Consider the following 15,159-nt stretch of genomic DNA (forward strand, 5'->3'; position numbering starts at 1 on the left):
AGTTTGTGTTAGCTGGAGTTGGATCACAAAAGACTGTTTGATGTTGCTGCATTGCAAAGTTGGAAAATAAAAGTTTGAGTTCCTGCATAGACTGTGGATTACAGTGTGTCTTTGGAGACTTAAAGGCGAGAGTGAACTGATCCCCGAGAACGTGAATGTCTCCCAAATGATCTCTATTCTGGACCATTGACCTACTTCCCAGCTAAATTGCATGTGTACTGGAATTGATGAGTGAGGAGAGAATGGCTCTGTATATGACTAATCTGCTTTGTGGCCCGGGGCTGTAGCTAGTGCACAGAAGAGACCTGAGTTATATTTATTTATGCTAATTTTTTATATATGCCTACATGTTAATGAAAAAGAAGCGGTTCACAAATAAAATCACCATTCAAAACCTTCCCTCCCCCACCCTCCTTAATGAAACTTTAACATTTTCTGGTTACAATTTCCCTAATTCCTGACCTATCTCGACCTAACCCCTTATTACTATCAAAAAAACTAAATGAAAACCTATGCACCTACCCCAGCATATCCACTATTCTGACATTATGGGTAAAGCCTAGTTTTTAGTCTGAGTTGTTGGAACCCAGCAGTGAAACAAACTCAAAGGCGTTCATACCGAATCTCGTTCTGACCTCTCAAAGGCGGTCAACACTTTTTACATTGGATTGCAGAATGGTTCTTTTGCAACTTGACACTTAACAACTACCCCTGAGGCAGGCGCTATTGAGCGCTGAAACACGGCCCGTGTTGGGTCATTTTAATAAAGTCAGTGTCATCTTTCCAGTTCTGGAGGCCCTTTTGTGCTTTTTTTCTTCTGTTGTTATATTTTGTGTACTTTTGAACCCTCTTTTTCTTACTGTTTGCAAACATTATATTCTTGCCAACAATCTGACAGCTTCCTTCTAAACTTAAACAGCATCAAGATTTTGTTCTTAGAATAAAGCCAGGGGGTGATTATGGTATTACAGATATAAGGTAAAAAGGTGTTGCTTACTGAAAGCACAGGTCAATCTCATCAATGAATGTGGACTGTAAAATTTATGTTTCGATATTTGTCCAAAGATTAAGCAAAGTCATAGAACATTTAAGGCACATAAATCAGTCAAAAATATTTTTAAAGGATCATTGCTCTCAGATAATGCAAGGCTATTATATGATATCCTGTACAAATCTAAAGAGATAATAAGTCCAGCTAGAGCATTCCATTAGATGCTGGAAAATCTGTTAGGGGGAACATGAGTATTTATTTCAGGTTTTAGATTGGTTTAATAGTTATAAAAATAATATGTATATGGCAAAGGTGAGGTTATTGTGTTTATTCTAGGTAGAGGTACAAGACAGAGATGTTTTTATGTCCACTTTTGCTTAATTTATCACTAGAACGTTTATGCAAACTGAGGAAATTAGTTATGTTTTTTTTCCCCGAAACTGTTAGTAACTATTGGTTTATTTTTTAGATCTGTCACTGTACAAAATCAGGTCCTCATTTACTGATATGCATTAACATGTTAACACTCATTAATGTGCATTAACAAATTCAAATTAAGAGTATAGTTAGCAAATAGGTCCACTGAGAATAATGGGGTTTGTTTTATTTAATGTGCATTAAATCATATCAAAGCACATTAATGTGTATTAATTAGGGCTACACATTTAATGCGTTAATAATGCAATTAACATATTAAATGTTTAACTGTACCGATTCCCCTGCTTCCCTCTTCACCGCGGCAGTGGCAGACAACTGCAAGCAAAAGGTAGGCGCAGGGACGGTCTCCTCTGCATGCTGCCACTGTCTCTGCCGGACCCAGAAACAGGAAGTTACGGTGATGTAACTTTCTTTTTCTGGGTCCAGCAGAGCTAGCGGCAGCACGCAGAAACATCCCTGCATCTGTCTTTTGCTTGCTTCCACTAAAGCCGTGGTGAAGAGAGAAGCAGGGGATTTGCTGTTTCGAAAATCGCTATATTTACTATGTGGATTCTGGACTTTTTGAGCAAAACATCCAAATTCAGACTTAGATATCATATCGAAAATGCCCCTCCACCTCAGTTAAGTATGCACTATAGCATCCTATTCGATTGAGGGATAGGCAAAGTACACATGTGCCTAGGACCCAAATGTTTACAGTACCTGCTAGATGTGATGAGGATTTAGGAGCCTAGGAGTGCAAAATGTCTTGGGGGGGAGGGAGTGTTCCATTTCTACAAATAATGATAGTTCCTCCCTTCCAGTTCAAAGATGGAAAGATGGCTTAGTCACAGAAAGGGGAGGCTGAGCTGCAAAGGTTTTGGGGAAAACGCATCTCTACATAGCAAAAGTTGTGGGGAAAACTCATCTACAGGGCTTCCAAGAGAACCAATCAATTTTGCCACAACCATTTTTTCCTCAATAGATCTACTGTTTTTTAAATCCTGTCCATATTTCTATGCGTTTTAATAGAGAATCTATGGGTTTTCCCTAAGTGCTGTTCTTTTCCTGTGTTTTTGAAACTGTTTTGCTATATTTGCATGTTATGGAAGTAAAAAGCTGAAAATTCATTATTTAACATGATAGATTTGTTATTTGCTATCATTATTCCAAACTAGAAGGTATTGCAAAGTCTGAAGAATCCAGTTTTGTTTTTTTTTTAAGTGCACTGGCGTTAGTAGGAGTGATGCCAATGAATGATGCCATTTATGCAATGTGCTTGCCACTGTGCGGGCCATTACTCGTCTGTCTCATGGACTCATTTCCATCAGTATATTGTGTACTTGTGAGTCTGAAAAAATAAATTAAAATTGTATTTGTAATTTTTGTTAGAATTTAATTTAAAATATAACAAAAATTTAGTGTTATTGTTGCATTAACATCATGGGCAAACTCAGCAGCCTATAGATAGCTGCATGTCGGGGAAAAAGCGATATCATTAGTAATGAGGAGGAACACGGTGACAACAGTATACAAGAGGAAGGTTTGGTGCCAAAAAAGAAAATTTATAACCAAGCATTCAGTTTTTTGGCGCTTAACTTTTAGCGACCTAGTTGGCCCACTTCACTGCATGTCCTATTCAACCACCTATACCCCCTTGATCTGCTGCCATTACCCCTGCTCCCCCTTCTCTAGGTGTCTGACATCACATCTCTGTTCCATCCCACTTGGGCTGCCACTGCCATAATTGTTTTCACTTTTCCTCTATCCCCACCATCACCCTCTTTGTAGCCTACAGGTTGTCACAGTCATTCCTCTCCCTACTTCCTTCTCCTCCTCCTGCTAGGCCGTCAGCACCATCATGCCTCCTGTCTCCTCCCTGCATGGATGGCTACCACAATTACTCATCCTCTCCCTCTCCTATTCATTGCCATCACTTCTGCTTTTCATACACTCATACCCACAACCACCATCAGAAGAAGGCGGGACACTGAGCGAAGGGAAGACTGTCACGTCGGGGCGGGGGAGCGCCGCCTCCTTCTCACTAACACTATGCTGCCGCCGGACAGTGGTAAATTTAAACAAAAAAAAAAAAAGGAAAAGGATCTGGGGAGAAGAGGGTGGGTAGTGTATCGATCGTTTTCGGGGGGGGGGGGGGGCGCCGGGGCCAACTGCAGGGAGGCGCCGGAGACCCTAGGCACGGCCCTGTGCACATAGTTATAGAATATGGCCCAGTGTGCCATTTAGGGTGGTGGACTTTGGTCCTGGGGAACTTAGGAACTGAGTTCGATTCCCACTTCAGGCACAGGCAGCTCCTTGTGACTCGGGGCAAGTCACTTAACCCTCCATTGCCCTATGTAAGCCGCATTGAGCCTGCCATGAGTGGGAAAGCGCGGGGTACAAATGTAACAAAATAAATAAAAAATAATAAATCTATCTGCCGGAATTTGCGCCTCATTTTCGTTGGTGTAAATGGAGGCACGTAGTTTACTCTGGAACTCTGGAATTCGTTGCCAGAGAATGTGGTAAAGGCGGTTAGCTTAGCGGAGTTTAAAAAAGGTTTGGACGGCTTCCTAAAGGAAAAGTCCATAGACCGTTATTAAATGAACTTGGGGAAAATCCACTATTTCTGGGATAAGCAGTATAAAATGCTTTGTACATTTTTGGGATCTTGCCAGGTATTTGTGACCTGGATTGGCCACTGTTGGAAACAGGATGCTGGGCTTGATGGACCTTTGGTGTTTCCCAGTATGGCAATACATAAGTACTTATGTTAGGATATCAATTAAGTGTATTCTATATACCACACCTAAATATAGGTGCCCTTTCTAGAATACGCTTAGGCGGAAATGTTTTCCTGGCGCCATACATAGAATCTGGCCCTTAGTTTAGAGAATAGGGACAAAAGTCAGTTACATGCAGAACTGCTAATCTGTGCCAGTTAGTGGTTGTTGATGCCAATTATTAATGCATATCTCCAATTAAGTGCCAATTTTGCACCAATTAGCTAATTGACCCTTTTCTGTAACTGGGCGTGCAATTGTGCATCTAACTTTAGGTGCCATTTCTAGAATTTGGGGATATGAGTATGATTCTCAGTGACTGAATTTATTTTTCTTTTCTTTTTGTCAGGGACCACATGCCATTCTACTACTCTTTCTGCACTTGTTCAAACACCTACCCTAATGATGCAGCCATCACTGGATATCAAATCATTTATGTCTTTCCCAGTGGACAACAGTCCTGCTGTTGGACTCTTTCCAAATTTTAACACAGTGAGTAAATATGATGCTACTTTGCTCTTCTCGGTCTCTTCTTACACTGCATGTTCTGTTACCAAGTCGACGAAGCCTGGCTTGCATAGCTGTTTATTTTTAGGATGAGATATTAGACAAGCCTTTCTGCTCTGTTATGCTTTGCTAATTTTTGACATCTGTGTCTTTGAAAATGTATTCAAAATTCATTTATGTCAGCGTTCCTTCTGGTCTCTATTAAGTCATCTTTCTGGAAACAGCACAGTGGTTCTTGCAACTGGAAATAGTGTGCTGGCTGGGATGCTGTTTACTACTCAGTACATTTCAGAGGAATAATGTGGTTCAGAACGAGCAGCATTGATTTTTTTTTGTTGTGACTAGAAAGAATAAAATTGATTTCAGATTGTGCCATTAGAGCAGGTTTCGTTTTAAAATCATTGCACTGTGGATGGATTTGAAATTGGTGCACCTTCAGACAAAGCTTAGGAATAATGTGGCTTATCCATTATGCTGGCATTTGTAGTTCATTGTTTATTTGGCTAATTATGAAAATATAGTATTAAACATTTTTCTGTAGTATGGTGTAAAGTGTTTTAAGGTCCATTTTTCATATGGTGCCTAGGTAGCCAGGCACCCACTTACCTACCAGTGGTCACCTAAAATCTGCTTCTTACCTGCTTTCTGTGTGTCAGCAGGATTCTCTGTATTAGTATTATTTCATGTTATGGTGAACACTCTTGACTACTTCATGTGTTTGTAATGTGCAGATTGCCCTCATGTGGCTATGAAGATTTTACACAGGATATAATTTTTAAAATATTAAGTACATTTATAGAAACTATTTACAAGCACAACTAGGAACATAGCAATCGGAAAAAGGTCCACAGGAAGCCTTGTACAATAAGTAATAAGAGATTTCTTGATTGTGACATTTGTCAAGCTGGGATTCTACCTAATGAGTGTGTATAATGTAAAAGCTAAGGCCTAGAAGCAATCACTGTGCCAACTTACCTGTGGCCTGTTAGGGCTTGGTGCGGCTGGTACTAAGGACCTCACAATTAATTACTTGGTGGGGCCATCCATTCCATAATGCAAGCCCTTTGGTCATGGACGGAGCCAGCATTCGTAGTGCACTGGTCCCCCTGACATGCCAGGACACCAACCGGGCACCTTAGGGGGGCACTGCAGTTGACTTCAGAAATTGCTCCCAGGTACATAGCTCCCTTACCTTGGGTGCTGAGCCCCCCCCCAAAAAAACCAAACCCACTACCCACAACTGTACATACTACACTACCATAGCCCTAAGGGGTGAAGGGGGGCACCCTGATGTGGGTACAGTGGGTTTGTGGTGGGTTTTGGAAGGCTCACATTTACCACCACAAGTGTAACAGGTAGGGGAGGATGGGCCTGGGTCCGCCTGCCTAAAGTGCACTGCACCTACTAAAACTTCTCCCGGGACCTGCATACTGCTGTGATAGAGCTGGGTATGATGTTTGAGGCTGGCAAAAAAAATATTTAAAAAAATCTTCTGAGGTTGGGAGGGGGTTAGTGACCACTGGGGGAGTAAGGGGAGGTCATCCCCGATTCCCTCCGGTGGTCATCTGGTCAGTTTGGGCACCTTTTCGTGGCTTGGTCGTAAGAAAAAAAGGACCAAGTAAAGTCGTCCAAGTTCTTGTCAGGGATGCCCTTTTTTTTCCATTATAGGTCGAGGACGCCCATGTGTTAGGCACGCCCAAGACCTGCCTTCGCTATGCTTCTGACACGCCCCCGGGCACTTTGGTCATCCCTGCAACAGAAAGCAGTCGGGGACGCCCAGAATCGGCTTTTGATTATGTCAATTTGGGCGACCCTGGGAGAAGGTTGCCCGTCTCCCGATTTGTGTCGAAAATAAGCCTGATAGTGATTAGTACAGAAGGGTTTAAAAAATGTTTGAAAAAGTTCCTAAAAGAAAAGTCCATAAACTATTATTAAGGTGTACTTGAGGAAACTACACTGCTTATTAGTATAATAAGCAGCATGAAATCTATTTTGCTCTTGGGATCCTGCCAGGTACTTGTGACCTGGATCTGCCATTGTTAGAAACAGAATGCTGGGCTAAATGGACCTTCAGACTGTCCCAGTACAGTAATGGATGGTGAGGAATCTGTCCTGTATTTGTTCATGTATACTTTAACCTGTGCTAAAAAGGGGTTGACCCAAGGGTTGATTTGGGGTGGGAAAAAGGTAATAAATAGAAATAAATTAAAAGACAGAAAAGAAAATAAGATACCTTTTTTATTGGACTAGCTTAATACATTTTGGATTAGCTTTCAAAGGTAACCCTTCTTCAGATCGGAAATATGTAAACATTGACAAATATCAGAATATATAAGTGAAACACAAAAGCTCTGAGACAACACATACAACAGGAAACTAACTGAGGAACTCGCACAGGATTGTACAAAACAGCTGAAAAAAACTTATCAAAACACTTCGAAAGCAAGTACAGCTTCATCTAAAAAAAAAAATAATTCCAAACCATCCTTCTGTGGGCACATTCTACATGCTACCTAAAATCCATAAATCTGGAAACCCTGGCAGACCAATCATATTTGGTATTGGCACACTTACAGAGGAAATATCTGGACTTATAGAGGAGATTCTTATACCCTTTCTGCACAAGACAAACAGCTTCATATAAGACACCACAGACTTTCTGAACAAACTAAAAACATCAAGCAGCTACCGGCGGATACTCTTCTGGTCACAATGGCTGTAGAAGCACTATACAGCAACTTTCCCCATGCAGATGGCATAGCTGCATGTGATAAATTCCTAAAAATATCCACCCTTGACCACCAATACTTTCCAGAAATTATTACAAAATTAATCAAATCCATTCTAACTCACAACTATTTCCATTTTAAACAATGATAGCTATCTGCAAATCATGGACACTGCTATGGGCTCCAGCATGACACCCCAATATGCTAACCTCTTCGTAGCAGAACTGGAAGAGATGTTTTTGAATTTATATCAAACTGTTTTTGAATATATATCAAACTAAACCCTTAAAATACTACTGGTATATTGATGGCATTTTCATGATTTGGACTGAGGGTGAAGAGCCTCTCAAACAATTTTACAATTCCTTCAATACATACCATCCTACAATCAAACTGAAAATTGACTACTCCCAGAAAAGGTCAACTATTCTAGGCACCACAATTTCCATCAGCAATGGCTATATACAAACATCGATATACAGGAAACCTATGGACAGATGCTGCTATCTCCACAACCCCAGCCTCTACCCTTCACATACAAAGAAAAATCTATTATATACAGCCAAACCACATGATACCACCATATCTTCTGTGACCCAAGAGATGGAGATAAACACCTCAAAATCCTGACTGATTCCTTCAAATAAAAAGGATACAACCCCAAAATGATCTCCAAGAATATTGCTTCTTCCCTTAAAATACCTAGAGAAAACCTACTGCAGTACAAAAAGAAGAAAGCCACAGAGAAAATCCCCCTTATACTGACATACAATCCAGAGCTAGAAAAATTGAGAAGAATCATAAAAGATCTACAGCCACTACTCCAGGAGGATGAATTACTGAAAGAGATATTTCCAGCCCCACCAGTGCTGGCCTTCCGACAGCCACCTAATTTGAAACAGGAATTAGTGAAAAGCAAACTCCCAATAAAAGCTCAAAAAGAAGAGAATGGCACACGCCCCTGCAATATACCTAGCTGCAAACTGTGCCAACACATCTCACAGGACTACAATTACTCACATAGGAAAAACATTCAGCATAAAGGGATCTTTTATAGCTCTTCCTCAAATGTGGTATATATCATTCAATGCATAAAGTGTGAAGAAGGGTGCTGTATTGGAGAAACAAGCCAGATGCTAAAGACGAGGCTCAATTTATATAGGCACAATATTAAACATTCCAGTGCCAACCAGGATGCCACTTCTGTGTGACAGCACTTTACAAAACCAGAACACTGCATCAATGATCTTATGGTAAGAATACTAAAAGGAAATTGTAAGACAATCCAGGAACGTAAGACCTTTGAAGTTAAAATGATGAAATGTTTTAACACCCACCAGACGGGACTTAACTAAGATCTGGGCTTTCTATCCCACTATAAACCATAAAATTCTACTGCTTTGTCACTCTCTTATCATCCATCCATCTCTCCCTGTCTCTCACCCACCTCTCCCAGTTTCTCACCTAACCTACCCTTCCCTCTTCCTGTGAGGAAGGATGCTAAGGTTTCATCAGAGTGGAGTGCGAATTGTGGTATGCCACAAGGTTCACCAATTTCATCTGCTCTATTTAATATCTATTTAAGAATGATAGGTAATGCATTGCCCACCTTGGGAATTTCAATGTACTCATATGCCAATGACATTTTCCTATTATGTGAAGCACAGGAGAAAATTGAAGATACTATGTCTATGTTGAACAATCTGTACTGATAGATAGACTAGAACAAATTTCTTAAAATTGAATAGACTAAAGACAAAAGTAGTGTGGTTTGGAAAGTACGATTTGTTATTAGAAAAGAGTCTTAAATTAGAAACTGGAGAGATATTAGCAATTGAGAATTATTCTAAGGTTTTAGGACTTACATTACATTGAGCTTTAACTTTTGAGCTATACGTAAAGGCTTTGCCCAAGAAATTTTTTTTGATTGTGGCAGCTTAGTGCGATTTGCTCTAAACTTCATTTTAGTAGTTTTAGAACAGTAGCGCACAAGCTATTCTGCTTCCATACCATGTAATTAATTGTAATTAATTACTTGGGGGTTGCAGTAAAAAAAAACTTCTACACAAGTTACAGTTTGTGCAAAATATGGCCGCTAGGCTAATATATGGTTTGAGAAAATATGACAGGGTGTCATATAGGTTGAGGGAATTACGTTGGCTCACAATCAATTTACTAATTCAGTTTAAAATTGCCTGGCAAGATAAAATTTGAAAGGCAAGATAATTTATTTTTTCAAGCCTTATTTTACTTTCTAAAGCCTATATGGTTCTAAAGGAACAGACGTATTAGATATTATTTAGCATTTATTCCTTACTTAGGGGCCCTTTTATGAAAGTGCAGCAAGGCTACCTTGGGCTTGCAGTGCGGCAATTTGGCTGTACCACCAGGGGAGACCGGTGGTAGTGCCAACCTCCACCATGCGCCATTCCCGGCGCTAGAAAATATTTTTGTATTTTCTAGCACTGGGGGCATGCCTGGCGGTAAAGTTACAGCTGGACTACAATGAGTATAGCATAAGAAATGCCATACTGGATCAGACCAAAGATCTATCAAGCCCAGTATCTTGCTTCCAACAGTTGACAATCCAGGTCACAAGTACCTGGTGGGATCCCAAAATTAGATAAATTACATGTTGCTTACCCCCAGGGGTAATCTGTGTTTTTTTTCCCCAAATCTAGTTTAAAATATTGGTTTATCGACTTCTCCAAGAATTTATCCAAACCCTTTTTAAACCCAGCTACATTAATTGCTTTTACCATATCCTCTGGTAATGAATTCCAGAGCTTAATTATATATGTAGTGAAAAAATGGTTTCATCAATTTGGTTTTAAAAATACTGCTAGTCTTTATTATCTTTGAAAGAGTAAACAACTTATTAATGATAATCTTTTCTACCACATACATCTCTATCATACCTTCTTTCAGCCATCTCTTTCCTTAGCTGTCTCTTTTCCAAGCTGAAGAGCCCTAATTTCTTTAGCCTTTCCTCATAGGAGAGTTGTTCCTTCCCCTTAATCACTTTAGTCATCATTCTCTGTACCTTTTCTAATTCCACTGTATCTTTGTAGAGATGTGATAATTAAAATTGCACGTAGTATTCAAGGTGCAGTCATGCCATAAAGCAACATAGAGGCATTAGAACATTCCTCTCTAACTCTAACTCTCTAGTTCTTAGTTTTTGTCTCAGAGGGTTAATAATACCTTTTACGTATTTGAGTGAACTTCTGTATCATGAATGAGCAGAATACTGGTGCATTATTTTCATGTTTTATCTACAAGCTTCTCCATAGTTTTCTTACTAACAATTTCACAGTTAGCCATTAGCCATTTTATAACTTTCTACATACATCTTCCAGACAGGCAGAACATTTGCATTTCAGTATTCAGTATTCTCCTCTATGCCAACATGAGAACTTTTATGCCTTGCCTTTGCAACAGAGGTCTTCAGATGAGTTCTTGTCTGTGTGTGTTTGTTGCACTTCCAGCCCAACCCCTGCTTTGTCTCCGGCCTGTAATCTCACTTCTGCTTCAACTCTGCTTGTCTTTAGCTCCAGTTCCTTTCCTGCTTGCATTCTGTCCTGCCTGTTATAGCTCTGCTTTGTCTTTAGCTTTAGTTCCAGCCCTGCCTGTTTTCAGCTTCAGTTCCAGCCCTGCTTGTTCCAGTCCTATTTGTTCCTGCCCTGCCTGCCTTCAGCTTCAGTTCCAGTCCTGCTTGTTCCAGCCCTACCTGTCTTTAGTTTCAGTTCTAGTCCTGCTAATTCCAGTACAGCCTGTTTTCAGCTTCAGCTCCAGTCCAGCTTGTTCCAGTCCTGCCTGTCTTCAGTTTCAATCCTTGGAAAGAAAAACAAAAATGAGGACGTTATAATGCCTTTGTATCGCTCCATGGTGTGACTGCACCTCGAATATTGTGTTCAATTCTGGTCGCCGCATCTCAAAAAAGATATAGTGGAATTAGAAAAGGTGCAGAGAAGGGCAACGAAAATGATAAAGGGAATGGGACGACTTCCCTATGAGGAAAGGCTAAAGCGGCTTGGGCTCTTCAGCTTGCAGAAAAGATGGCTGAGGGGAGATATGATAGAGGTCTATAAAATAATGAGTGGAGTGGAATGGGTAGACGTGAAGCGTCTGTTTACACTTTCCAAAAACACTAGGACTAGGGGGCATGCGATGAAACTAGAACATAGTACATTTAAAACGAACCGGAGAAAATATTTCTTCACTCAACGTGTAATTCAACTCTGGAATTCGTTGCCAGAAAGTGTGGTGAAGGCGGTTAGCTTAGCAGAGTTTAAAAAAGGTTTGGACGGCTTCCTAAAGGAAAAGTCCATAGACCATTATTAAATTGGACTTAGGGAAAATCCACTGTTTCTGGGATAAGCAGCATAAAATGTTTTGTACTTTTTTGGTGATATTACCAGGTATTTGTGACCTGGATTGGCCACTGTTAGAAACAGGTTGCTGGGCTTGATAGACCTTTGGTCTGTTCCAGTATGGCAATATTTATGTACTTCTGACCCGTGACACTAAAAGTTAAGTAATCATCTGTAAACTTTATTGATTTAGGAAGAGAATTCCAAATTTTGGTTCCTTGCTAGGAGAAACTAGTAGAGTGAATTATTTTATACATCACATTCTTAAAGATAGGGACATGTAAGACAAGATACTCTCTAGATGATGAAACAGCATTACAAGGGGGTAATCCAATAAGATTATTCATATATGATGGGGCTTGACCAAACAGAATCCGGTGAATGAAAACGCATAATTTGAAAGGTATTCTGTCTCTTATTGATAACCAATGTAGCTCATATAAAAGAAGAGTGGCTTTGGTGAAGTGAGGAGATCTACATATAAGACAAGCAGCAGTATTCTGAGGTTTTTTGTAATTTTTTGACAAGACCACCTTTAAGTCCAGCATAGATGGAATTGCAATAGTCGAATCTGGTGCGAAATTAATAACAATCAAACATATAAATGGCAAGAGGCGTACTCTCTCGCAAATGCGCAGTAGAGACCCTCTCTGTCCCGCCCCTGCGTCAATACGTGATGACGGGGGCATGACAGAGAGGGAACCTGCGCACCTGCGAGTGAGGGAACCGCTGTCGCCACCGCTCCCCCCCCCCAGGGTTGCCGCTACCGCTCCCCCACCCACCCGGAGTCGCCACCGCCACCCACCCTCCACCTGGCCCGGGTACCTGGCTTCACTATTCAAACCGCCGGAATGCAGCACACAGCTCATCTGAGCTGCCGTTGGCCTTCCTTACCTGCCTGTGTCCCGCCCTCGCCGACGTTACGTCACACGAAGGCGGAACACACGCAGAGAAGAAGGAAGGCCGACGGCAGCTCAGATGAGCTGTGTGCTGCGTTCCGGCGGTTTGAATAGTGAAGCCAGGTACCCGGCCCGGGTGGAGGGGCGACAGCGATGACCTATGCGGGGGGGGGGGGCTTTCAAACCCCCCCTTCCTTTACTAGCCCGTTTTTACGGGCTCAACGGCTAGTACAATAATATTCCAGGACAAGCACAAATGTCTGCTGACATTTTCATTTGTCTTGGACATGCACACAATGCTAGCTGCCCTCAGTGCAGCACCTTGTGTGCCTGTGTTCTATAGGCTTAGCCCAATCAGTGCACAAGTTCTGCATGCTCTGTTTTTGCAAATTCCATGATGATTAGCTTACTGCATCGGCATAAAATATTTTCTCACTATTTTTGCGTTAAAAACCATGGGATCAGTCATCGGCACACAGTTCTAGCATGCAGCTTTCTGCATCAGTCCCCTGAATGTGGCTCCATCACTGGTATACTGGTACACAACAGTGCAGGCTGAAAAGGGTAATAATGCCTGTGATAGGAGACTGAATTGACTACTGGGAATGAGGAGTGTGTTGAGAGTGAAGGAATGACTGCTTAAGATGAAGGGATTGACAAAGTAACTAAAATAAGAAAACAATAGCTTGCAATACTGGTGAGATGAGCATCTAAATGGCAGATTGCATGCACAACTGCTAAGTGATGCTGTGCATAGGAATATATAATTCTATGAGGACAATTTTAAAAGCAGTGTCCATGGGGGGGGGGGGGGGGGAATGGCAGAGTGGGTGAAGATAGGACTGTGAGGATAAGGTATATTGTATCTTGGTATATGTGTTTTCATGGTAGAGAGTCAGAAGCAATCAAGCTTTTTCCATGCTTTGCCAATGTTGTTCCTCGTGATTTTATTATACTCTCCTGTTGGTGGCTGCTTTGTTGTTATATACTAAAAATTAATATAAACCATTTAAGTCTTTAAAACAAAAAGCAGTATCTATGGGTAAAAAGCATTTTTACCTGCTTAATGGGCTCTCTTACATGTCAAGAAAAGACCTTAGAGCATGGTTGTGGGGGTGGGGTTGGGGGACCTACATAAAGGGCATCAGTGAGTGTTGGGAGAGATACAGGGGTTGTGTTAAGTGCATTGCTGATAGAGTGCATAGACTCTGTGTTATCAGCCATGCACTTTCCATGCCATAAATGTCTGCTAGGTTGGTTAGGTTAACAGCATTATTAAATGCTGGCCACACCCCAAACACTGACCACACAGGCTTTGCCTTTTACTGTGCATTAATTTGTGCCTTTAATGAACAGTAACTGCAAACATTTACCACATTATGGTAATGGCTCCCAAATTATTCTCATATTTTGATAACAATTTCCCACGAATTTCTTTCTGTATTATAAATTGCTGCACATAATTATTAACTACCTTCAACACTGTATTCTTTGACCTACCAGCTGGAGTTTATTATTTGCATAATGTATTTCCATCAACTCTTTCCATGATCAGAAGCTCTTAGAATTCTTTAAGTGTGTGCCTTACATGCATCTTCTTCATAAGTTTTGTTGTATGCTGCTGGATGAATTTTCTTCAGTGAGGGGTCCTTTTGCTAAGGTGCACCGAAAAGTGGCCTGCGCTGATGATGTAGACGCGTGTATTGGATGTGCGCATGTCTGGAGCCATTTTTTAGTGCACCTGCAAAAAAGGCCCCTTTTTTGGCCGAAAATGGATGTGCAGCAAAATGAAAATTGATGCGTGTCCATTTTGAGCCTGAGACCTTACCGTCACCCGTTCACTTGGTGGTAAGGTCTCACATGTTAACCGGGCAGTAATCGTCAGCACACACACAATGCTGATTACCGCCCGGTTAGCACCACGCACCGGAAAATAAAATATATTTTTCAGCGTGCGTAGTGAATGCACACAGAAAATTAAAATACCGCATGGGTCACGCGGTAGCTGGGCAGTAGTTCCAAACTGTTATGCATTGGGCATGCATAGGCACCTACGCAGCTTAGTAAAAGGGCCCCTGAGACTGGTTCCACTTTCAAAAGATATTTTTCCTACTTTTTCACCTTGTCTTTTTTCCACCTTTCTCCCCATTTCTCCATCTTTGCTTTAACTTTAAATTTTGATTACTATGATTTTATTATGTCTACATGTTCTGGTTTATTTTATTATTCATAGGTGTGTTACATGTCCCTATTACAAGGACCAAATGTGCCCCTGGTGCAGGCAGTTCGCTGTCGAAATATGTTGGGCTTTTACTAAAATGTCTGTATTGTAGGACAATACAAGCACACTTCACCATTAAAGGTTGCTCTTTTAATCTCTATTTGTCAGCCACAGGTTGGTTCTTTTGACTGCTTCCTTTTTGACATTCGGACTTTTGCTGTGGCTCTTCTGTGCCTCTT

General features: G+C 41.1%; 1 protein-coding gene across 4 annotated transcripts in view; it reads left to right on the forward strand.

The window, feature by feature from the left end:
• Nucleotides 1–15,159, forward strand: part of ZNF385B (zinc finger protein 385B) — a 451,618-nt gene that overhangs the window by 252,062 nt on the left and 184,397 nt on the right. For all 4 annotated transcript variants that reach the window (XM_030210445.1, XM_030210446.1, XM_030210447.1 and 1 more), the window contains one exon: nucleotides 4,541–4,683. In XM_030210445.1, coding sequence (XP_030066305.1) covers nucleotides 4,541–4,683 — 143 coding nt within the window. The remainder of the gene's footprint in view (nucleotides 1–4,540; nucleotides 4,684–15,159) is intronic.

The sequence above is a fragment of the Microcaecilia unicolor genome, chromosome 7 (assembly GCF_901765095.1).
Source record: "Microcaecilia unicolor chromosome 7, aMicUni1.1, whole genome shotgun sequence".
Taxonomy (NCBI): Eukaryota; Metazoa; Chordata; class Amphibia; order Gymnophiona; family Siphonopidae; genus Microcaecilia; species Microcaecilia unicolor.